Source organism: Topomyia yanbarensis, chromosome 3, assembly GCF_030247195.1.
Source record: "Topomyia yanbarensis strain Yona2022 chromosome 3, ASM3024719v1, whole genome shotgun sequence".
NCBI lineage: Eukaryota > Metazoa > Arthropoda > Insecta > Diptera > Culicidae > Topomyia > Topomyia yanbarensis.
The window spans coordinates 407122209-407146088 of NC_080672.1; the positions used below are offsets into that span (position 1 = coordinate 407122209).

Below are 23880 nucleotides of genomic sequence, written 5' to 3' on the forward strand. Positions count from 1 at the left end.
CTTCCCTGTGGGATGCCAGATGTAGCTGTAAACATTTGAGAGTGGTCGTTGCCTATATTCACGCTAAGTTGACGGCCTGCCAGATATGACCAACGGAGAAGTGAACCAATAAATTCAAGTTTAGCTCATTTGGCGATGGTGATATCGTGATTGGTTCTATCAAAAACGGCAGAAAGGTCGGGGTAGATAGCATCGGTTTGCAAGCTATTCTCAAACTGCTCAGAAATGAAAGAAGTGAACGAAAATAAATTCATCCTAATCGATCGGCTAGGCATGATTCTATGTTGGTCCTATGAAATATATTGCTTGCAGTGAAAGACCACCGGCTCCATCACAACTAATACAAAAAGCTTCGATACAGCGCATAGTGCAGAAATTCCGCGATAATTTTCTGCGTTCTTCTTTTCCCCTTTCCTTTGAACTGGAAACACAAAAGTTAATTTTCACAACGATGGAAACGTAGCGGTGGCAAGCGCCAACTCTAATAACCGACGAAGTGGTTCGGTAAGGCCGGGATTTTTTTTTTCAAAAGCATGGACGAAATATCGTCCGGACCGAAAGAGGACGATGATTTTAGCTTGGATGCTGTTGAAATAATCTGCAAATTACTCACTTGAAGCGCTTTTATCGAACGTTCAAGTTGAGGTACACTACTGGTGGCCGTGGCGATCTGGTCCGCGATAAGGTTTCTGGGAAAAAAAGGGAATTTCATTTTTACGTTTTACAGATTCATCATAATAACATAAAACTGAAGTAACCTATGAATTCTTGACTTGGTCCGTAATTTCAACCACAAGCTTTAAAATTCAAAATTAGTGGTGTTTGACTAAGTCACAGAAGATTTAATCAAATGAGTCAGAAATTTTTTTTCTCTGATTTTCTCACGACATATCTGATTTTTTGATGATAGCTACCTGTTATAAGCAATTTTACTATTTCAAAATCTTGAAAAAATTGAAGATAGAGCTCACACCAACGACGATACAAATTTAATTCATTTTGTTATAAAAGAACAAAATATAATGTAAAGTCCACGGGGACATTTCAAATACTCCCACCCTCTCCCCATGGACAACCGTGGACTTTCTCCTGACCCAGGCCCGTAGCCAGGAGTTTATTTCGGGAGGGGCTTAAAAAATTATTGTATAAAGCTTTTTTATTTCGATTATACAGGTTTTAACCTTATGGTTATTCGCCTCTTTTTGGGTTAGAAAATTTCTTTAGAAAAATTTCTAACCCTACATGTGCGGGATTGATGAACGCACCGTGATGAGCTGCGTAAAAGGTAATCAATTTACCAACTACGCTTTACCCGCCCCTGCATAAAGCTTTTAGTTCTAATTACTTCATATTGTCACTAGAAACTAAACGAAATTTTGAAAAGTTCTTAATGAAAACAAAGCCAAACCTAAGACAATCCATGTTCTTTGTCACAAGAAAGGCTATAGTACATCAACGAATTATTGATGTTTAATTTGATTTTTATTATTTATTTTTATTTACAAGTTACAATTTACTCTCGTTGCAACAATGGATATTCTAGAGTTCTCAGTATTTATGCGCTAACCGAATATGACAATCCTTGACGGTGCTGGAAAACGCAAGGTGTTCTAAGCTACACGTTTAAAAGGTGTAGATGACGCTAAATCGAAATGAGTAGAAAAATATCCATAAAATGTTCGATCGAAGAGAATGTCGAAATTTGCACAAAATCTTCTGATTTAGCAAACGAATTGTAGATGGTTCAACTTCTATTTTCTTGATCTGGCGTCCTGTAACTATTACCAGTTCTAATGCATCATGCTAACATAATTTTTTGGCATACCCCAGTTAGGAAGGAGGATCTTTGGTGATCAATAGGATCAAAATATATGGGTCATTCCACGTCTGATTTACAATAAAAATTTGAATTCCTTCCAATTTTTTTTCTTGCATTCATTAGTTAAAGTAATTGACTCGTATTTTTTATTTTGGCTGAATATGATTTTTTTTCAAGTTATTAGTTTTTGAACTTTTGAAGTTTATAACATTGAACATTTTTCAATCACTTATAACTCGGAAACGATTCGATATATGGAAAAAAAAATTAAATAAAAAAGTTGTGAGCTTACTGAAAAAAATAGCAATTTCTTTTTGTTATATAACTTATGAAATTTGCAATTGTTTGAAACAAATTGAATTTTTTAAAGTTGGACCAATTTTTTACTTATTATTTTCTTTAAATATTAAAAATCATGTTAAAATGATTGTGCAAAAATTTGGGAGTGGATATCAAAATACTTTGCGAGATATTACAATTATAAACTTAAAACAAGGCAATTTTACACCAAACGCCTAGTGATAGGCCTATTGTAATTGAAATATCTCGTAAAATACTTCGAATTTCTTTCTGAAATTTGTACACAATCTTCTCGATATAATTATAAATTATTTGAAAAAGCTAAAAAGATTTTTTTGGCTTCACCCTGAAAAAAAATTTGTTACTAATATTTGCATAATACATAAATTATTTAACAAAAACAAATATTACAAAAAAAAATCCGCCGAGATCTTCCGAAAACGCAGCTTTTATTATTTAATGCTTTCTTCCAGAAATCTAATAGTTTCTCAGTTATGAGGGAATGAAAAATGCCCAATCTATTAAATTTATAAAACTTTAAAAAATCACTATATTATTAAAAGTCGATATTTGTATGTATGTGATTTATGGACTCCCAAATGGCTTAACCAATTGCCGTAAAAATTTATGCATAGTAGGAATTTGTTATGGAGCGTGTTTGTGTGCTATTGGTGGGGATTATCTGCCTACAAGAAGGCGCTTCGGAACAAATTATGGTTTCCTCCTATTTCGTTGAAAGTCGCATCAACGTGCGATGGGTATTAGCTAGTACTTTATAAAGTTCAAAAACTCATAACTTGAAAAAAAAAAGTCAAATTCAGCCAAAGTAAAAAAATCGTGTCTATAATTTTCAGCTAAAGAGTGCAAAAAAATTGAAGGGAACTAAAATTATAGTTGTAAATCGTGGAATGACTCGCATTCTGCAAATTTAAGACTTTTTTGGGGGTATTCTCATGTTAAAAGCAAATATTTTCTATAGTCCCCCGAAATCAAATTTATTTTGATTACATAACTATATTAAGAAGATTATGTGAAAAATTCAGAATGGAACTCGAAGTGTTACGAGACATTTCAGTTATAACAGGCCTTTCGCTGGGCGTTTAGTGTAAAATTGCCATGTTTTATGTTTATAATTGTAATATCTCGCAAAGAATTCCACTGCCAAATTTTCACACAATCTTTTTAACACGATTTTAATACTTAAAGAAAATAATAAATAAAAAATTTGGTCCAGCCTTAAAAAAATTCAATTTGTTTCAAGTAATTGCAAATTTCATAAGTTATATAACAAAAAAATTGTGATTTTTTTTGGTAAGCTTATTTGAAAACGCAACTTTTTTATTTAATATTTTTTTCCATATATCGAGTCGTTTCCGAGTTATCAGTGATTGAAAAATGTTCAATTTTATAGACTTCAAAAGTTCAAAAGCGAATAACTTGAAAAAAATATAATATTTAGCCAAACCAAAAAATACGTGTCAATTATTTTTAGCTAAAGAATGTAAGAAAATAGTTTGGAAGATGCTTGACGTTTATATTAAGCGCACATTGCTCTAATCTATTACAGAAATTCAATTTGCGTATGATTTAACTAACTTTCTTTATTCAGGCCAATATCTAGCATAAAATGAGTTTTGTTAGATACCATTACTAGCGATAAATGTTAATTTTGGGACAGTTTTTGTACTCAGTTTTCTATGAAACTTCAAATTTTTTATTATACAATTCGTTTACTTGAGTCGGTTCAATGCATTAGCTAAATGAAGCCTTGAGTCTTTAATATATTTCCACGATATAAACAATGAAAATGATAAAACGCTAATGGTTGTCCAACAGATCTCGTGCGATTGACCTGTTTACTGATTGAGAAATATTTTTCATAACCAACCGCGTCTTGGTGGTCGTTCATATCTATCTTGTACACTTCCGTATTATTATCGTGGTAACTGCCATGGACATGGCAGTTCGCGAATATCTGATTTCATTTTTGTTTTGTCCCCTTACGGGCCACCAGTGTCGACTTCCTCAATGATGATGCTGACTGTTAATTTTGAGATACTAGACGCAGTTTTTGCCGTCAATATTATATGAACAGCAGCCACAAATTTGGAGACTATGGATGTGCAAAGATGTAACGTGTATGATGATATTATCGCATTGCGTTTTGTGCGTGCAGGGTCAGCTAGGACGAAATCCTAGCTGACCCTACCCGTCTAATTCCTAGATGTGTCCTTTATAATAAATTACATTTTTTCCAAATGTGACAGGAATCTTTTAATGGCCACGGTTCAAAGAAGTTAAGTTTGTTTATTGGGGCTTTAACCTCCTGGTCGTTCGCCGGCGGTTCAAGTAAGAGGTATCAGATCTTGTAGACGAACATTGATTTTCTCATCATCCATATATATGAGAATCAACCACGTATTACAAATTGCAAAATGACTGGTTTCGCCTAGGCTAATTTGTTGAGTAACATAAGTACTGAATGCCTGACAAGGTAGAACTCGTTAAAGGCGATGTTCGTAAGCATAACCTCTATTTTCACCTTCAGCAAATATTTCCCATCATGAAGTTCGGTTATGCAAAAATTCCAGAAGCCAATAGCCTCCACGTTTGGCTGGAGCACCACTTCTTGCTTCTACGATTCAATCATCCGACGGATCACCCCAGCAAGAATTAAAGTAACAGTTTCTTTTGTTCTTCCGACGAGTCACACAATATGAAAGGAAGTGTGTTATCAGACTCGGCATACTGAGTAGATATCGTGACCGATGTCTTCGGTGGCTCGAAATAGCAATCTTCCTCACCATTCTCCCATTAATTTGTTGAAACCAAACAAGATACAATTTTTTTACGAGTTACCGAAAAACATGTTGCTTCTTAAATTTATTTTTCAAAAGTTTCGGGGGGGCTTTAGCCCCGTAGCCCCCCCTCTGGCTACGTGCCTGTCCTGACCCCTACCCTCCCCTAAATTGTCCACGTGGTATATGGATGGCCCCCATCATTGATGATATAGTGCCAACATATTTTCGTAATTTTGTTGTCGCATCGACGTCGCCTATTAACGACGCGACAATAAAAGCATAGGGGAATGTGTTCGGTTGTCGGCACACTTTTGTTTTTTGCTCACAACATTACTCCAATTGCTCAATATATGGGAATAGACATACCAATGGAAAGCTAGAGGCCTTAGGTAATAACTGATGAAAGAATTTAATTTATTCTGTCAACCTGAAAAAATTTATTATCAATTTCGTAAAATGATATATTGTTACCATTTTGAAAAATGAGGTCGGTTGTCGGCACCCTAAGAAAATTTACTAAAAATGGAAAAAAATATTAATGAAAATCATCAAGATTCGAAAGGAAAAGGAAATTTATTTATTTCAATAAGCATCAAAGGCATTTTGAACATCATTTTTCGTCAGAACCACAATCTGTGTATGTGAAAAACTGGTGCAAATATTACGCACTGCTAATGCACTGACGGATCCCAGTTCCCGAACAGAACAATGTGCCACTAAGCGTCAAGAAATTGATGTAACTGCTCTAACACCATCGACAATTAAGACGCTCCTCCCGACTGAGACGTCCAAAAAATTGTTTCAAAATCGTTCAGCACGGGTGCACCGATGGACGTTCGTTGAACGGTTATTTGGACGTTGTCCAAATTGGTCCAACGAACGTCCTTCATTGGACGATTTTGAAACCAACCGTTCTTAGAGGGTCACGATGGCAACAATAAACAAAATTACATAATTAATTTAACAATCATATCCTGCTGTTGCAAAACACTTTAATACCAGTTCCACCCTGCCTTGGCCATGGTGTACAATATGTGCTAATTTTGTTTGATATAGAAAATGTTCATGGCACAAATTAATAAATAATTCTTGTGTAAAGAATATTTTTCTTATTGATTTCATTTTCATACTTTTTTATGATATTACGTAAGAAAGAACAAACCCTCCCTCCCCCTCAGATAAGAATTTGTAAGATATTTTGAGACTCCCCCTCCCCCCATATGCCCTTACGTAATTAGTGTATGACCCCTTGCTTATTTATTGGCATATGCATATATACCGTCAATATACCCCTGGGCAGGGGTAAGTTGGCGGGTTTTTAAAGTCACATATTTTTGTCTATAAAAATGAAGACAACACATCAAACACTTTAATAAAATTCAGAGATGTTGCCAGCAGTCTGCTCTTTCATGTCGTGGGTTCTTTTTCGCAAGATCTACCTACATCAAAGCGGTAAAAAATAAAAACTGAAAACACCCGCCATCTAGCCCCGGTCTCCTCTACTTGGTTTTAGAAATTTTTAACTGGTAAATGATGCTCAATAAATTATGTTTTAATGGAGATGGTCTATAGAAAAATTATGATCTGTGTTACCTGGAGAGTAAGCTAGAACGTGAGCAGATAGTTGTGATTGATTAAAATTAAGATAGCCAGAACGTAAGTCGATTGCTGTGATAGATTAAAATTCATTCGCGAATTATATTGCATGCTCTTGAAAAAGCTACCTTTTTAAAAATCGTCGTGGACGTGTCCTGTACACAACCTTTTTTTGGTTTCAAACAGATTCACTAAACTACCTACGGCAGAAAGTTAGCTACATTATTGTCACACCTTTCACACGGTGTTTAGAACTTATTATCTGTAGAATGATCGCAACGAATTTTATGGGCAGAAAATAAAACGCGGCCGACAACCGCGGAACTCGACTCTGACTTTACAGTTGATATTGAGGAGGCAAAATGTCGTCGTTATGCAGAATGAGGTCTAATAAGGATGTATAACTCTAAGATAACCGATTTGATTAAACTCAAATAAATGGTGAGATAGCGCCATTGACCGCTATTGAATTTCATTTCAAACGAAATTTCGATTCAAGGAATGCAGTAACGTATGAAATTCGCATAAATCTGGAGTTCAATTGGAAAAACTTTTAAATAAAACAACAACCGCATTTTATATAGAACATCTTTATTAAATTTGTTCAAAATCATAAAATTTGGGTGGATTGGTACTAATCCGATTGTACGTTATTTTCAAGTTTACTTTAAAAACTTTTTAAACAATATATTCTTTTGTTTCATCACTACTTCACTATCGCTACTTAGGAAACCTTTCAATGTATACTATATCAAAAGACCTCCGGTTTGAATTTTTAGTTGCTGACAACTAGGTTCTGACATTTTCGTTTGTTAGATGGAGGGATTTCGGCGATATTTTCTCTGACTTTATTGCCTTATTTACACATTTTCTAGAGAAAAGCATCCTGAATGAGATTCTAGTTTTAGCATCCTCCTTTACTCAAATTAGTGCCGGTGAATAATACTCTTTAAACTTTTTTTTCTTATTGAATGTTGCTGCTCTTGAATCTACCATTTCTTCATATTTTTTTTACAATCACATGAGCAAACGTGCGGGAATGTTTTCGAAGAACACTAGCACGTTTCGTTTTTTTGTATTACTGACTTTGCAATTCCTAAACCGATCGTGGTTGGACGTCTGAAAATAAGAACACTAGTTAGATATTTTGCGGTTCCTATCGCAGTAGGAATACTTACAGTGTGGACGTTCCGCTTCCTCGTCCGAAACGGACGTTTCTACAACCTTACCGGGAAGATTGATCGGGTTTACCAGAGAACGGGCATACTGGGAACGTCCCATTGGAAGGATTTGGGGTTCGGGGTTGTTCTGAGGCTGAGCCTCAGGCTCCTGAGGGCGTGGTGGTTGTTGTTCCTGGAGTTCCCGTTCCTCAGAGTGCTGAGAGGCTGGTTCTTGGGCTGGGGTGGTGCGATACGAATCTGTTTCCTCTTCGCTTTCTTCAGAATCGGCCATTTCTCCGATCAGCTGTTTCAGTTGCTCGGTGAACTTCTGGGCGGCGATTTCATGAATATCCTTCAGTTCATCGGCGGACAGTCCGACTTTTTGCAGCGCCATCTCCAGTGGAACCTCACGGACCTGCACCTCTGGCTGTTCCTGTCCATTGCGCATAAACTGTGGCGGTAGGAAGGGGCGAATCATTTCCGGAATTGGGATACGCTGGAACTGGATTCGCACTTCAGCACGTGGTGGCTGCATCTGCTGGGGGAAGGTTGGCTGCTGTTGTTGCTGCTGCGGCTGCTGTTGTGGTTGCTGTGGTGGCTGAATGAGCTGTTGGGGCTGAATCAACTGCTGGGGCTGAGCGAGAAAGTTGGGGCGGATCATCGGGGACTCTGGATGGGGAGCTTGTATCATCTGTGCCGGCATCGGTGGCATCTGTTGGGCGCCTTGGTGGTTCATGATTGGGATGGGGAAGATTGGACGTGGCATCTGACGCATCATCGTTTGTGGGGGCATCTGGTGGGGCAGGTGAGTGATCGGGCCGAAGGCACGGACTGGTGGGATCGGGATCAGCACCTGACGGACTGGTTCAGCGTCTTCGTTCCTGAGGGGGAATAAAAAATTTGTAGTAGAAGGTAGTGTAGGTAGTAGGTAGGCGGTAATTTGATCTCCATAGTAATATAACATTCTTTTAAGACGAAGACTTCCTTGGCTAAGGAGGAGGAATGATAAAGTAGGACGTGTTTACTGTAAATACAACACAATTTAATTTGAGATGTTTATATTCGGAAATTTTGGTCAAATTTGTGTGTATAGTTTTGAACATTGAAGTGAACCAAAACATTCAACCAAACAAACGCAAGTAAATTTGAAAACTACATGGGGTAGGGCAGACAACGGTTTCGAATGATTATTAATGCCTGATAGTTTACTTTTGAGAATGGATATCTAATCCCAAGCCCCATTTGTTGATTCTCTGTGTAATTCTGCTTGTTCTGGTCACTCGCGGAGTAGCAACTAGGAATTGTACGGTCATCATGCGCATGCTCAAGCTCAATGATCGTAACAAAAAAAGTTTCTGCTGTCTTGTTGGTGCCAGTAGTGCAAAGAGCTGGTAATATTTTACGTTTCTTTAAAGCAAGGGCCCCCGATATCCTGGAGCCGATGGCTCTAGCCCAGTGTACCATTGCGTAAAGACGCACTGTTTCAAATTGCATACAGCGATGAGCAGTGAAAATGTCTAATGCATTTGATGGCTCATCTTGTAAACAACACAGTTTACAAAAAACCTACCAACTAAGGCTGGAGTACCTAACCTGATGCCTGACAATTATGAAAATTAGCTTATTTGGTATGATATATGCGTTCCATGGTTTGATGCCTTTGTAGTTTTTGAAGACATGCATATTTTTTCCGTCAGCCTTTGATCGTGCTGGACCCTGGACACATGGACCGGGACCAACGTACTTGATACCGTGTGGTGTTGGTATAGTTGTGTTGGGCCTGTTCAGCGCTGAGGCGGTGTGACAGAGGGCTCATCGGTGATGGTGCTTGGTGGTGAAGTCTTCAGGTGTCATCGTAGAGGCCTGCGTCTTTGATAAAGTTGAACAAGATTTCCTCCCTGACTGGATCGTTAGAAAGGTTGTCCCTGATGAAGTGTGTTAAATTGTGTCTTCTCCGGAGGTCCTGGAACTCCCGGCAGTTGGACAGTATAGATTCGACTGAGTGTCGGGTCCCGTTGGTGGTGCACATTGTAAAGGGTGTCTCACATCAAATTGCGTCACGGAAAAAATTACCTAGTACACCGATTCTTTTCAAACTTTCAAACTATAAAATATAACCCATTATCAAGCTTTTGGTATATTTATTTCATTCAACTCTAATACTATAAGCGCACGCTCGCACCTTACGCTTAAATCCACTCATTAGGTTCTGTACAACATCTAGCTGCAGCTTCTTCTGTACGAAACCCCACTTTTTCTTTATGTCTTCCTAAGATTTGACCTTCTTGGGATGCTTCATAATTACCGAGAATTTTTCGATGGGCTTTGATTTCAGTGCATTTGTAGGGGGAGGGTTCGTATCACTCCAGGAAAACATTTAAATAGTGGCACAAAGCTAGATCCTGCCAGAAGATCGTAGCACCATCGTGTTGCTCCAACAGAGGAAGCTGACACTTCTGTAGACACTTCTTGAGGTAAATCTCTCCGTTTACAATCCCGGTAGTCACGAATGGTGCACTTCGTTTGCCACGTGAGCAGATCGCTTGCCAAATCATGTATTTATTGGCAAACTTTGAAAGTTTCTACTTACTTACTTTTTTCCGAACATCAAACTTGTGCTGGGCGGTGAAGAACAGTAGCCCCGGAAGTTTTCCTTGACGTAAGTCTCATCATCCATTCGTCAGTATTCAAAAATCAATTCGCGACCTTGCTTTTCTGGTGAGGCCATTTTTCCAGTTTTCGAAAAACTGACAGGGATAAAAATACAGTGTAAACAATACACTCTAAACTACTTCTAGCCAAATTTTCAAGAGAAAATACACAATGGGTTAAAAGTACAGCGATTTTTCCGTGATGCTATTTGATGTGTGTCCAAATGAGATTAATTAAAAATAAGTTTGTTATACGTGGAGAAATTAACGCAAGCTGAATTTCCGCATGCCTTACTTGCTTCTTGTATTTTAGTAAAGATTTCTTTAAGTATATACTGCAGAATATGATGTTGATCGAGTTTGATCAACTTTCAGAGTAACTCTACAATTTCACAAAAGATTCAAACATTCACGCTTTTACCAATCGAGCCCATCATCGCCAAAGATAAGTTTCTTTAAGAGATACATGATAATTTATGCTTAACGTCCAATATGCTAATCGTACATTATAGTTAAGCTTGTTTAAACTAGAATTGCTACTTGAGTGGGAATAATGGAGGTTAGGCATAAATAATCTCCAGGGGGTGGGCGTAGCGTATTGGTAAATCGATTGCCTTGTACGCAGCGCACCTGGGTTCGAGTCCCGACCCCGCACATAGGGTTAGAAATTTTTCATAAGAGATTTTTCTAACCCGAAGAGGCGAATGACCTTAAGGTTAAAACCTCTATAATCGAAATAAAAAAAAAATAATCTCCATTATGCCCACCCAAGTAGCAATTATAGTTTTATAGCACACTTCAAGAGTACCATAAAACCTCAATTGTTACTAGGACAACGCCCGTAACGCCTAACGTATTTATGCCTAATCGGCTGCACCCATGGCAACCCTTCTAATAAGCGACTTACTTTGGTTCGTTTCCGGTCTCGCAGAAGATAGCAATTCGTTCACCGGTAACCTTCTGCTTCTTAGGTTCCATGTTGTACTCCATTCCGAATGGCAGCCGCATGGTCTTGTAAGGAGAGTCGACCATTTCTTCCGACCGGCGTCGTTCCACTACGCAGTTCATTTTGGATCTGAAATGTTCAAAATTTTTGCAAATTATACCTAGTCCGTCATGAGGCGATCATAGAACAATCTGGGATTCGAATCATTTTCACTTAGATTCTACCCGCCGTTTTTACTTACTTTTGGTTTTCCTTGAGCATCGCATGGGCCAGCTCGCTCAAGTTCAAATCCAGCGGAAGCTTGACGTGTATCCGATTGGTGTTCAGGTCCGCGCTTTCGCCACTTTCGCCATCGGCTGCCGATTCATCATCGTCTTCGGATTCGTTATTTTCGGCCGATTCCTTCTTCTCCAACTCCGGCTTCTTGTTCTGTGGTTTCTCTTCCCGGTCAATAGTCTGCAGGTTGGATTCGTCAGCGGACAGGTGATCTTGCATCAAGGCTTGCGCTTTTGGGAGCTCCTGGAATGTGAAAGAGTGAAAGATACAATTTAGAACGAGATTCTACCGTTACATAATAGCATGAGAGATGACACATCACGAGGTGACATCAGCGGGGGCAAGTGGGAGAGTCAAACAGTAATGGAGCACGATAGGGCACTTCTTCAAATGGCAGCGATTGTGGTATAACCACTTTCACTTTTCATGGCTTGGTGTGTAGTTTGCTGCACCGTCACGAAGCCGGTTGGGTTCGATACGTGTTTCATAGTTCAGCTGAGGATGGGAGAGAAGATGAAATAACAGCCCTGTTCCTCGATGAAACCAGGGATAAGCGTCTAAGCCTTACTCTATACTGTCGTGAATTGATAGAGTATGATTTTTTGAAGCAGTGCCCTATTTGAAAACAATTCTGAAATTAACCACGGCAAAGATCACAACCGCTCTGCTCTGGTTTTATAGCCTAAAGGGACATTCACACAAAAATACTGTTTCGAACAGATGACCTGGAGTAAGTCGATCATTTTATTTTTGAAAACAATAATGAGAGTGAGTGAAGGCGCAATTCAAATTTAACCTCAAGGAATATTTGAGTAGCTCTATTTCTTCGAGCAGCTTAAAAGTACAAGTAGAAGTGTGTAATTACAGTACGGTTGAATAACGGACAAGTTTTATGAGACAATTTCTCATTTTGTACCGCGGGGTCTAGATTACATTCATTGAAATGAAATAAATCGTTCGCCATAACAAAAAAATGTAAACACTTTCCATTTCAGCATACCGTCTCGACTGAAAGAGCGAACGAATTCATCAATCAAACTGCTCAAGTCAGCCAAAATTCAAAATTATTGGCTTGCGGAGGCAAATGATGCAAACGAATGTTTCTTTCTTTCCTTTCTTTTGAATTGACCTAAAAACGTGGAGTGTTGCGGTAATATCTCATACCTACATATAGCTTCTCCTTCCTGGTGCAACGCGGTGTCTACCGCGCCAGACACAATCAACAGAAATGGTCACTGCTTATTGGGTTTTGTTTTTGCGGCAAGTCACAACACTTGGCTATTTAACTCTTTTATGCTCAACTTTGGCATCGGCTATATAGATGGAGTTTCAACTATATTTATCCCAAGAGCAACTAAAAGTTGTTTACAAGCGATGGTTCCTTCTCGGTGTTAGAAGCTGCTCAATTTTAACCATCCCATGAAAATTGTCTATTTTAAATATTTCCTTCCCTATTTAAATACATATTTACAATTATTTGCAAAAGTCAGAGAGAAATTCAATCAGTTTTCGTCAACAGAATCGAATTCTCGAAATCCGTCACTAGGAACAAGAAATCCGTCACTGGCAACACTGACTGCATCAGCATAACCCTTAAGCTAATAACTACAGTTCTGGTGAATGTATTAATAGTCCAATAAAGAGTCCTGGTGTCCGTTATTAGCCCTTTCTAGTTTTTGTGAGCAAAGCACCCATAAAATAAGAGTTATAGCTGTGTCTAAAATGTGTTGTGTCTAAACATCATGGCCATGAAGGGGTTAATATCGATGGCTTTGCGCGTTTTTATTACGTGTTTTGAGCCGTGTTTTGTTCGCGCTTAAGCAGGCTGCAGTGCTTCCGTGTGGGCTACTGACACGTACTTGAAGAGCTTACTTATAAGCTACAGTAGCCTGGCTGTGGTCACGGTGGCCAAGTTACCTATTCCCGCATACCTGGCCGTCTTGTGGTTATGGGGGAACGTCGATCTACGCAATGCGATTGTTCGATTTTTTGTGCCGAATTATGTAAGTATGTTTTTGAGCGTTTGCTTTCGTTCCGGTCATCCAGAGCAAATTGTAGTAATTTGTAAACTGGTTTTGTGGAAGAATTGAATCATAACTGCTTGGTTACGTTTATGTTCGCTAGCGCTATATAATGTTAGGGATAACAACCAATCCAGGAACTTTATAAAAAGGGCACTTTATTCCATCATTAGACCCCGGAATGACATGGTTCCGCCACAGTTTTGGCATAGTGACATAAAGCACAAAAGTCTGCCGTGACTTTCGGGAAATAGTACAAATTATTTTGCTTTTTTCCATCAAGTGCTTGCCTTTAAATGTTGAAATTTTTGAAGGTGCACCTAGTTGTCACCTGAGACCGAGAACTTGCAAATTACTTACTTGTAAATTAGAAATTGTGCATTGTTTGACCTTCCTTCATTCAGAAATTATCTTGCAGGGTACACTATGAAGGATTTTGAAGTTAGCGTTGACGCCAAAAAATTGGTGGATTTTGGGACTAGACTTATTTTGGGATATATAGAGATTTTGGAACTTTTTTTTTAGAGAAAAGATGAATCTTCTTATGCACTCAAAAGTCTTTTAGTTCTGACAAAAGGGTTTTCTTGGTTTAAGCAGCTTCAATGAAATACAGGAATAGCTGTAAGAGTAGCCGTTTGTATACAGTTATATGAACTTTGAATTTTACATGGCACCTGCCTGAAACACCCATTTTTTCTACTTTCGGTAGGATTTCGAGTGCCAAGACCGAGACGAGTGGACAATAACCTTGGCAAGGCAGCACAGTGGTGATTGATTTCAATGATATTTTGGTTCGTCCAACCGTACGTGAAGTTGAACAGTTGCCGATGGGAATAATGTTATTTGATATTGTTAAATTTTGCGCTTTCCTATTCCAACATATGAGAAACATAATAATTCATTGATTTACCTGGTACGAGCTTCATCTTTAAAAAGAAGCATCTAACAGAAACCATTTTACATGAACAAATGACATGTACAATTCTCGTATATATTGAAAGTGCGACTTTTAGGGTTTCCTAGCATTTATCAAAATATTCATGGTGCAATGCGATAATGTGCGTGTCGTCGGGGGAAATATTTTATGCTGTGGATGTGACCAATTCCTGTATTGATCGCATTGAATCCAAGCAGTACTTCTAAATTAATAGTCAGTCCATCTTAAGCGAAAGTATACTGAGCAACGCGTAGTGCCACACTAGATGATGTTAACGAAATAAAACACTACTAACCAAGAAAAAATACTACCAATTTTCCTAGGTTTTGATATACTTTTCTATATAAAAATCCAGTTAATAAATTTTCTATTGCGATTAGAGCTATGTTCACCTGTTAAAACATGTTAAGATATGTCTAAGGAACAACCTTTGATGATATGTGAGCATGTAGGGCCTATTAAATCAGAGTGTAAGTGATCTTCCTACGGAAACATAGCAAAATCACGATTTTTGATTGGAGACACCTCTAAATCATGTCCAAATTAAGCCATTTTTGGCGAAATTCACACCTAGAACAAAAATTTGAGCTGACCGATGTATATTTCAAAACTTTTTCAAAATGTGGAGAGGTCTATTATCCATATATACAAGTAAGTGTCAACTGGAACCATTTTTTTCTTGTATTTAACGTAATGTTTCGTCATGCTGCAGGTGGCTGTTCTCATTCAAGCATTCTGCATCAGCTAAAGTATTAAATTTTAGCAGTATTACACTACCCATACGATCGAGTTTGATATGGGGCACTTCGGTAAGCTTGAGTTTCATTTTCGCCTTCACAAGGAACGAAGGAATTTTTAATTTAAGTATTTTCTATTTTTAGGCCCAATAAACCAACTCACAATCATTCAAAATCAATTTCAGAAAAATTATCCAATTTAGCAAAAACAACATTTCGTAAAATCCTTCATTTAGGGGGCATCCTGGCATGTAAATACTAAGGGAAAATTATTGGTTTTCCCATTCCCATCCGTCCTTTATTTATCGTGGCCACCACGCATGTGTGTGTCGCGTAGTTTAGCTTCAAGTCTGCATGAGATGAGAAGGTAGACTGAAGAGCTTTTTAGTAGCTGGGATAACCGAATCTGGCTTCACTTCTGGCTTAGAAGTTGTTAACCGAATCTGGCTACACTTCTTGCTTAGAAGTTGTTCTAAGGAAGTCTTGCAAGCACTTTAATGTTACTAAGAGCATATCCGGAACTATCTTTGAAGTTGTTGAAATGACACAAATGGAGCGCATGTAGACCCTTCTAGCTTGAATTTTCTATGTGTTCCACGCATATTTACTTTCATACTTTCTAGTATCTTCTGGGACTATCACGCGGAACTTCGTTTGATCTTCCATGCTGCTAAGGTCGTAATTATGAGTGCTCAAACAAAACTTGCATGCAGAGTGCTCATCCATTTTGTGTTAAATTTTAAAGTTTGCACGGTTTGCCTTTACAACGAAAAAACTAAATTAATAAAACTGACGCAGAAAAGCCTATCTCTGGCAGAGCCATCAATATGAAGTGTCAACTGGAACAATTTTTTGAAAAGTTTGAGGTACAGGTGCACTGTAATTTGCCTGAAAAGGCTTTTCTAGCTAATTGTTTGAATGCAGGACTGGACACTAGACTACTCAGAAAAGGCAAATCGGACATGTCTAGCTACCGCACCAACGCTTTCAAAGTTTTTCGACAATTTGCATGGAGAAAACCCCTTATCTCGCATTTTCACCACTAGGTGGTACTGTATGCATCGTATTATCACTGTAAGTGAAAATAAGAAAGATAATTTAATTGTCTATAACTTTGTCGAAGATTGCTAGTCAATCCGGCTTTGATAAAAGAAGTTATTGAACTTTTAGCGAAGTGATGTCTGAGTCAGTTTTGCATGAGGCCTAGCAGTGCATGGTTTTATATCAGTACTCGATTCCTACGAACTAAACATTTTTCTGAAATAACGGTTAGGTTTAGCTCAATAGTATGTTCAGAAGAATTAATAGTAAATAATACGAGTCATATTTTGGTTAGATAATTTTAGTTCAATCTGTGACCACATAGAGGGCACAACACTAATTTTCAAAGAAGAGAGATAGAACATCGACATGTTCGGAAGAATTACTGTAAAATGCCCGTTTTACAACTTTGTAGAAGATACCTAATTTCTATCTCTATCTCTCTAGTGTTGGCGCCCTCTATGCGGTAACATGTGGAACTAAAATATTCTAACCGAAACATGACTCATACTATTTACTATAATTCTTATGAACATACTATTGAGCTAAATCTGACCGTTGTTTCATAAAAATATTTAGTTCGCGGGAATCGAGTACTGATACACAATCATGTACTGCTAGGCCCCATACAAAACTGACTCAGACATCACCTCGTTAAAAGTTATTTACTTTTTTTGTATTTAACGCCATTCAATTATCAAGGGACTTGAAAATGAAGTATATTTTTCAATATTAAGAGCCATTCAAGGGAGAGCAAGGTGTTGAAGGAAGAAAGTTTTAGAAAAGCGTGGAAAGGGCCATATGAGCAAGCTTAGAGTTTACCGGCGACTTAACCCTTTTGTCTGCTACCGCAGAAGTCAGGATCTTTTGGAATTAGAAATGCGAATCACCTGAGTCTACGGCATGTCCGGACGAGCGTAAAGTAACTTGTTACTTCATGCTGTCGGAACCGACAGGTGATTCGCGGTGGGCCGTTAGGGGTCATTTTTTTCTTGTCTCTCTACTGGACACAGAGATATATACTAAGAATAAGACATTGCATTTATCGCTCATATGAGTAAATGCGCCCGGATAGTTTGCTACTGCGACAATAAAAACTCACATTTTCACACGAAAAGTTATTGGCACTCACACAACTTCTCCGGATAAATACAACGTGTTATTTCTCCGGATAAATAAAACAGCCGGAGAATGAGTGAATGAGTTTATCACGGTATCCTTTTTGCGTTCCCTGCTTTGCTGTCGTTATTCCAAAACACGATAAAACAAGTCTATCATACTTCTTTGCCGCTTTTCTTTGTAATTAAGTGTATTTTTTGAAGTTTTTATTGATTTCCACGAAATTACAATTTTATCACCTTTTCCGGTGAGAAGGAAAAAGTCAAATAAATTTTATCCGGAAAATCATTCTCACGCTATTTGTGGAGACGGAGAATTTTGCGACTCATCTTATCTCGGAAAAGTTGGACATCTGATAAGCTACTTCTCACGTGAGTGAGAGAGAATTACAATCCCTGCTAAGAATACAATATTTGAAATTCCGATTTGCTTTGGTTGTTTACCATTATGGCGATTTTAATTAATTTGTGGCTTGTTTCGTGCCATTTGCGTGCCATATCCGTCGGATAGTTACGTATTTGTTAGGTTTAATACTTCAAACCCAAGGTCATTTCCACTAACTACTAGTACTACACAAGGTAGTATACGGGAACCCTTCATATTCATACTGTTTGTGAACGATTTTTGTCTTCATCCCAAACATGGTAAAACAGTCTTTGCTCTGCTCAAAATTTCACTGATCGACCGGATTACGAGAGCCAATACCTACTCATCGACTTTAAAACACTGGCCTGTTGACGAATCGTCTCCCAACGAGTACTAGTTTTCCAGTCATTACCTGACTCAATACTGCCAGGCTTGTTATTTGCTCACACAATGTGCCACAAAGACGAAATACATCGATGAGAAAAGAACAGCACAAAAACACTGCGATGTGCAGAACGACCGCACAAAGAGAAACTTGAAAACGAAAAAGAGAAAGATCTGTGCACCAAGAGCTACACAATTTCGTTCAAAGAGTCACCTTGAAGAGCCACTTTTTTGTGCCTCCCTTAACTGGCAAGCAGGTAGGAAGGCGAATCAAACTTATATTCAGATAAAGTATGATCGGAAGAACGTTTTCAAAATGTTTTTTGGTTGCCTTCTCTGCTTCCGTGCGCGTGGGGCCAAGATTCACACTAAAGAGCCTCTTTATTTCTACTCTTTGAGGTGTGCAGCCATGGAGTAGAATACACGTATGAGAGCAACACACATCGGAGTGAAGAGGTTTACTGTGAAAGAGAAGAGCGGTGGTTTGCATGAAAAGTACACAGAGCGTTTTTTATTCTCCCCTTTATTTGCTCTGAGATGCACTACATCCCTGCATGGAGCGTAGTAGTAGAAGTAGCGAATGCTAAAAATAATGTTTCTGGCAGACTGCTGGAGTAATGTTCTTCTAAAGCGATGTTCAAAAGAGAACCTAGATGTGGTTGTCGAGTTTGGATCAACATGCATATGGTAGGTATGCGGATTGAGTGTGTACCTTAGCCGCGATCGGTCGACTGTTTTGGAGCTCCTCGCTAATCGGTCCAAAATCGTAGTTTTTCGGTACGGATTATCAAACAAAAGTGTTTTTAAATACAAAGAACGACTCGGTGAACAGTTTTCGTAAATCGGAAGTGTAATTCAGTGATTTTTTTGGAGTTTCATCCCGGCGTAAAGTGATTCAAAGCCACACAGCATTAGTGTCAAAAGTGCTCCCCCCGCATTACGGGCCTATTCCCGATGCGGGAAAGAAAAAAGTGTTTTAACAACGTAAATAATAATAGTGGAGATCAAAAACTCACAAAAAAGTGTTTTTTCCCAGTGATAAATCTTTCGCAAAAAGGGAAAATTTTACGGCGTCACTTGGTGAAAAAAGTGGCGATTCCAAATTATCAGCGCGTCACCTGTAGCTATCGCCCTATAGGTGTCGCACCAATTTCTTAGTTCCACATTCGGAAGCCTGCAGGTCAGTTTTTCTTTGTCTTCCGACATTTTCCAAGCCTTTTTTGGGTCAGGACCACGTGCGTGGTCAGTGGAGTCTTCTGTATCTGCTGCATGCATACTGTTGTTGATAAATTGCGCTGTACTTGCAAACGTGAGAAAGAGAAAGGATTGCTCGGGCTGTTTGATGCGTGAGAAAGAAGTTGGAGATTTTGAGGATATCTGGAGGTTTGGAATGGGACGAAAAATGGATAAGCAAGTATCAGTCACTCGCGTAAGTAGGAGATGAGGAAGGCAATAGAAAAACTGGTATATTTTTCTACAGACATTCTAATTTATATATACGAAAATCAAATAAATACACTAAATACGCGTCGATTTCTTACCTCATGTAAGAAATCGAAAGTCTTATTGTAATGTTATAATCCATTTGATATAAACATTACAGTAAGGCGGGGCTGGTTGATGGAACGATGACCTCGGAACATGTCTGGCTCTGTACACGAAATGGGTCATCGGAAAGTCAATTGAGCTAACACCTACCTAAATCCTTGAACCAAGTTATTTGCATGCATATGTTAAATACATGCAAACAACTTTTTTCTGTAAATCACTACCAGCTAGTGGGAGTTAGGATGGTTAACACACACACACACACATGCATATGGTAGGTATGCGATCTGAAAATTTGCAATATATTCGGCCGTTATCTTGAATAAAATACAGATTTTGCGGCGATGACATTGAAAAAAATTACAATTTCAACGTTAAAAGAATTTTAATTGTTAATGTGTACTTATTATTGTGATTTAATCACGAGTACAGTTTTCGAAGAACCCGAATTACAATTAGATCCACAGTTGTTTTACGTCATCCACGCTCCTGTTTTTACAAATTGTGCAATGAATTATTTTGCGTACGTAAGTATTTGTGCTTGTGCATTCTTTTTCTGTTAATAAAGTGTGACATCATTACGGTTTGGCTTGAAATGGCTTACAACTTTATCATGTTACGCAAGAACTGAAACATCTAGGTATAAGTCATACGAGTCCGTCCCTCCAGCATAATATGTATATGTACCTAATTCATATCTATCTTCACACCATCTATACACGGTAGGATCCCAATAAAGGCAGCGATGGTGCAATAGTCTTCATCGAAACGAAAGGAAAAGCTAATCCACGACGCAAACGTGTTCAGTTGATATTTTCTGTAAAGCTTCCAAAGTAGCTTCATGTGTTACGTACATGGAAATCGTATGGATGCGTGCACTTAATTGGAAGCTGATTGGTTTAGGATGTTGGCGGTTAAGCATGTGCGATGGTACGAGCAGTATGCATAAGTATTTACAGCATTATTTGTGCGACCGTTGGGCACCAGCTCCCCGGACGAGGCAAGTTTTCTGGGGTTGATTAAAGCATGTCGCAACTCTACGGTGGTTCGTAAAATTGTCGATATACTTGTCAATCGTCGAAAAAACGGCGCAAGCAGGCTGTCAAGTGTTAATCCTGTTTTCCACAAGTTACTTTCGGATCAGTCGAAATATTTCATCAACTCATCGAGTTATGAAACTTACGCCATTGTGCCTGATAGAAAAGTTTCTGCTTTTCTCACGAAACAGATTTCGTATCACCTTTCCGCCACTCATTGCAGTTTCGAATGCTACACATATGAATCAGTAATGATTTCTAATGTATGACCCGGTAACATTTATCGCACAGTGCGGCGTGGCATCTGTTTGCATCTTCGAAAGTGTTGTATTTGAACACAAAGGAGTGCAAACGTTTCTACTCCAAGTGAAAGATCGCAAAGCATACACCTTAGCCAATCCATAACCAGCTTCGCAAACAATGAGCAATTGATTTCTATTATTCGGAACGTTCGTACAGTGACGAAACTTTGAACGGCAAATAGCGCCATTATTTTCGTCGTCGATTCGATCATCTTCTCGCAAACTCAAACTGCATGTCGACGTCGTTCGGACGAGTATTGGATAACCTACAGTATTCCCCCTCGTGAGGTGTGCTTATTTCGCAGATCTATTGTTTGCATAAAACTTGAACCAGCCTTTCGCTTCGATTGACGCCACCCAAGACGCTTGATTTGTGGCGGTTTTCAGTCAGCTGATGTCGATTTCTCGGCTGTGCCCTGACAGATGAGATGATGCAAACATGCGGCTTCGAAGTGAATAGATGCAATTCACGGATGCACCGAATGCAATTGTGTACGTTTGACACGATTTGACACGGCAGTCGGTTTATATATCTCGTAGAACTGATCGCTACTTTCATGGAGAAATATAGTTGTTACGAAAACGTGCTTTCGCAATTAATAAGACGGTGTACGTGCAAAGCACGTAATCACTATCATCCGCAAATTATGAACGAAACTCAGTGCTGGTGTACATTGATGGACCACCAATCAAAAGATACCCAAAGCAAACTGTTTTAGTTAAATATAATCCTTTTAGCGGATGGGAAACTTTGAACTCTAGTGGCTCCGGTAGCTGGCATTCTCCTTGAAAGGCTAATGTTTGATCTGCAAAGCTATCGAGTAAAGGAAACTGGAATTACTGGTTTTCAGCCTTAAAAGCTGCCAACTAACCATCGAAATTAGCATAGAATCCACACCAGTCAAACAAACAGTGTTAAAGTGTTTTGCAAATCTAACCAGGAAGAACGAGCGATACGTGCTGGAATGGGAGAACGATTAAGTTGCATACCTATCAATGAGACCTAGATGGATTGCAAGTACCTAAATATATAACATTTAATTTTGCGATGTGCCACTGCGTTCATCTTCGATGTACGGCCGCGGATAGCTCTGACCGTGGCATGTGGCTTATCACGTGGTGACACGCGTTCCCTATCGTCACGGCTAGCTATCATCCGGTGTGAAAACGTGCCCAAGGGCGAGCAAGGTGGACGCATCGTTCGTTTAATGATAATAAGTGCGAACGTCGTACAACAAACGCGATGGCATCCTGGGAACCTATTTAGAATCGTAAACATCGAGCAGGCAAGTTGCGTTTTAGATCCAGCGGAACGGTTGAAAGCTAATTGATCTCCATAATAGAGCGATTATTGATATCCCTCGCGATGTCGAGAGTGGGGTGGAAATTATGGGTACAGTCAGATTCGTGGTGTCCGGTTAGCCTGAGCGCTAGGAAATCGAAAGTTGGCATGTTTAAGATCAGTAAGTAACTATAATGAAACTTTAGTTTAAATTCAGCAAAACCGGCTGCAATTGTACTGCACTAATCCTGACTGTGCATTTTACGATGACGATCGATTCGTGAGAGAGAAACAGGGAGATACCGAGCAGAGCTCATCTCTACGGAAAAGAAATTTGTGTAATTAGTAGGTATACTGTATCGCCATGAGAAATCGATTTGCATACTAATTGTGTATTTACCAATAGAAAAATTAAACGTTGATTTAATTATCGATAGAGACGGTTGCTTCCGTCATATTGCTATTAGTTTGGCGATCGGTTGAATTGAGTTTGTTTTAAGTGGCTAGTTTCCTGCCGCCTAATATATTTATGATAAGGTTTGCAGGGGATATTGTAATCGTATTTTGTTGGGGCAAAACTTTCGTTGACTTTATATAATAGGTGGTGTTTACACTTGTACATCGAGAGACTATATTCGTGAATGTGCTACAAATAGATTTCGCACAATCAACCTTAGCTAAATAAACTAATTAATTGTGATTAGGACAAAATTCGCAGTCTTTACCATGAAACTCTGTCTCGTGGTAAAGACTAGACCTGTTCCATAAATCGAACGAATTATTTGATAAAAAGATGAAGTTCTTGTCATTGTCAATTTCCGTTGAATGAGATGTGACAGGAAACATTTTTAAATATGTTTCTTGCTACAGGAAAATTATATTTCCTTAGTCATTAAAAAATTGGCTACCGGGACCATATACACTTGAAACGATAATCATTTATTCACAGAATACACTTCTAAAGTAACTGAGTCGTACTGAGAAGCAGTTGCTTGATTATAAAGTGCCTTACTTAAATTTCACCTGAGTGCTATCTATAACAAGCTCACCGAGTTGCGACTTCTATCCAGTGTGCATTGTCTGACGAATAAAGAAAGCTGTCACTTTTGGTCTTACCGTGCGATTCATCGAGAGGAGTGAGTCGCTTAAGCAAAAAGTGGGGCAAACAATGCGGCTATTGATTACCATTTTTTTGGAGTTTTCGTGATGTGTAAAATTTGCTGAAGTCTTTCGGAAGTTACCTTTTTCCAGTTCGAACACATGAGGCATTCAGTGCTGATAACGTTCAGCGAATTGGCCCAGGCAAAAAGATTTTGAATAACAACTTACAACATGGTTGTGAAAAACGGTTTAATTCACACCCCCGCGTATATGAACAATGGGCAAATCGAGGCTCGTCTACATGATCTGACACCACATAGTTGAAAAGTGGCCATTAAAAGATTCACGTCGTATTTTGGAGAAATGGAATCCATTATGAAGAACATATGAAGAAACTACAGTGAAGACCCGATTTTTTCGGTACCCGATTTTATCAGCTTTTTCACCCGATTTTAT

The 23880-nt window shown here is 38.7% G+C and overlaps 1 protein-coding gene across 1 annotated transcript in view; it reads right to left on the reverse strand.

Annotated features, from left to right (window-relative positions):
* Nucleotides 1–7090: 7090 nt before the first annotated feature.
* LOC131688665 (transcription factor SPT20 homolog) overlaps nucleotides 7091–23880 on the reverse strand; it is a 74606-nt gene continuing 57816 nt past the window's right edge. The window contains exons 3-6 of the mRNA XM_058973082.1: nucleotides 11515–11792; nucleotides 11235–11402; nucleotides 7695–8557; nucleotides 7091–7635 (exon numbers count right to left, since the gene is read on the reverse strand). Coding sequence (XP_058829065.1) covers nucleotides 7613–7635; nucleotides 7695–8557; nucleotides 11235–11402; nucleotides 11515–11792 — 1332 coding nt within the window. The 3' untranslated portion in view covers nucleotides 7091–7612. The remainder of the gene's footprint in view (nucleotides 7636–7694; nucleotides 8558–11234; nucleotides 11403–11514; nucleotides 11793–23880) is intronic.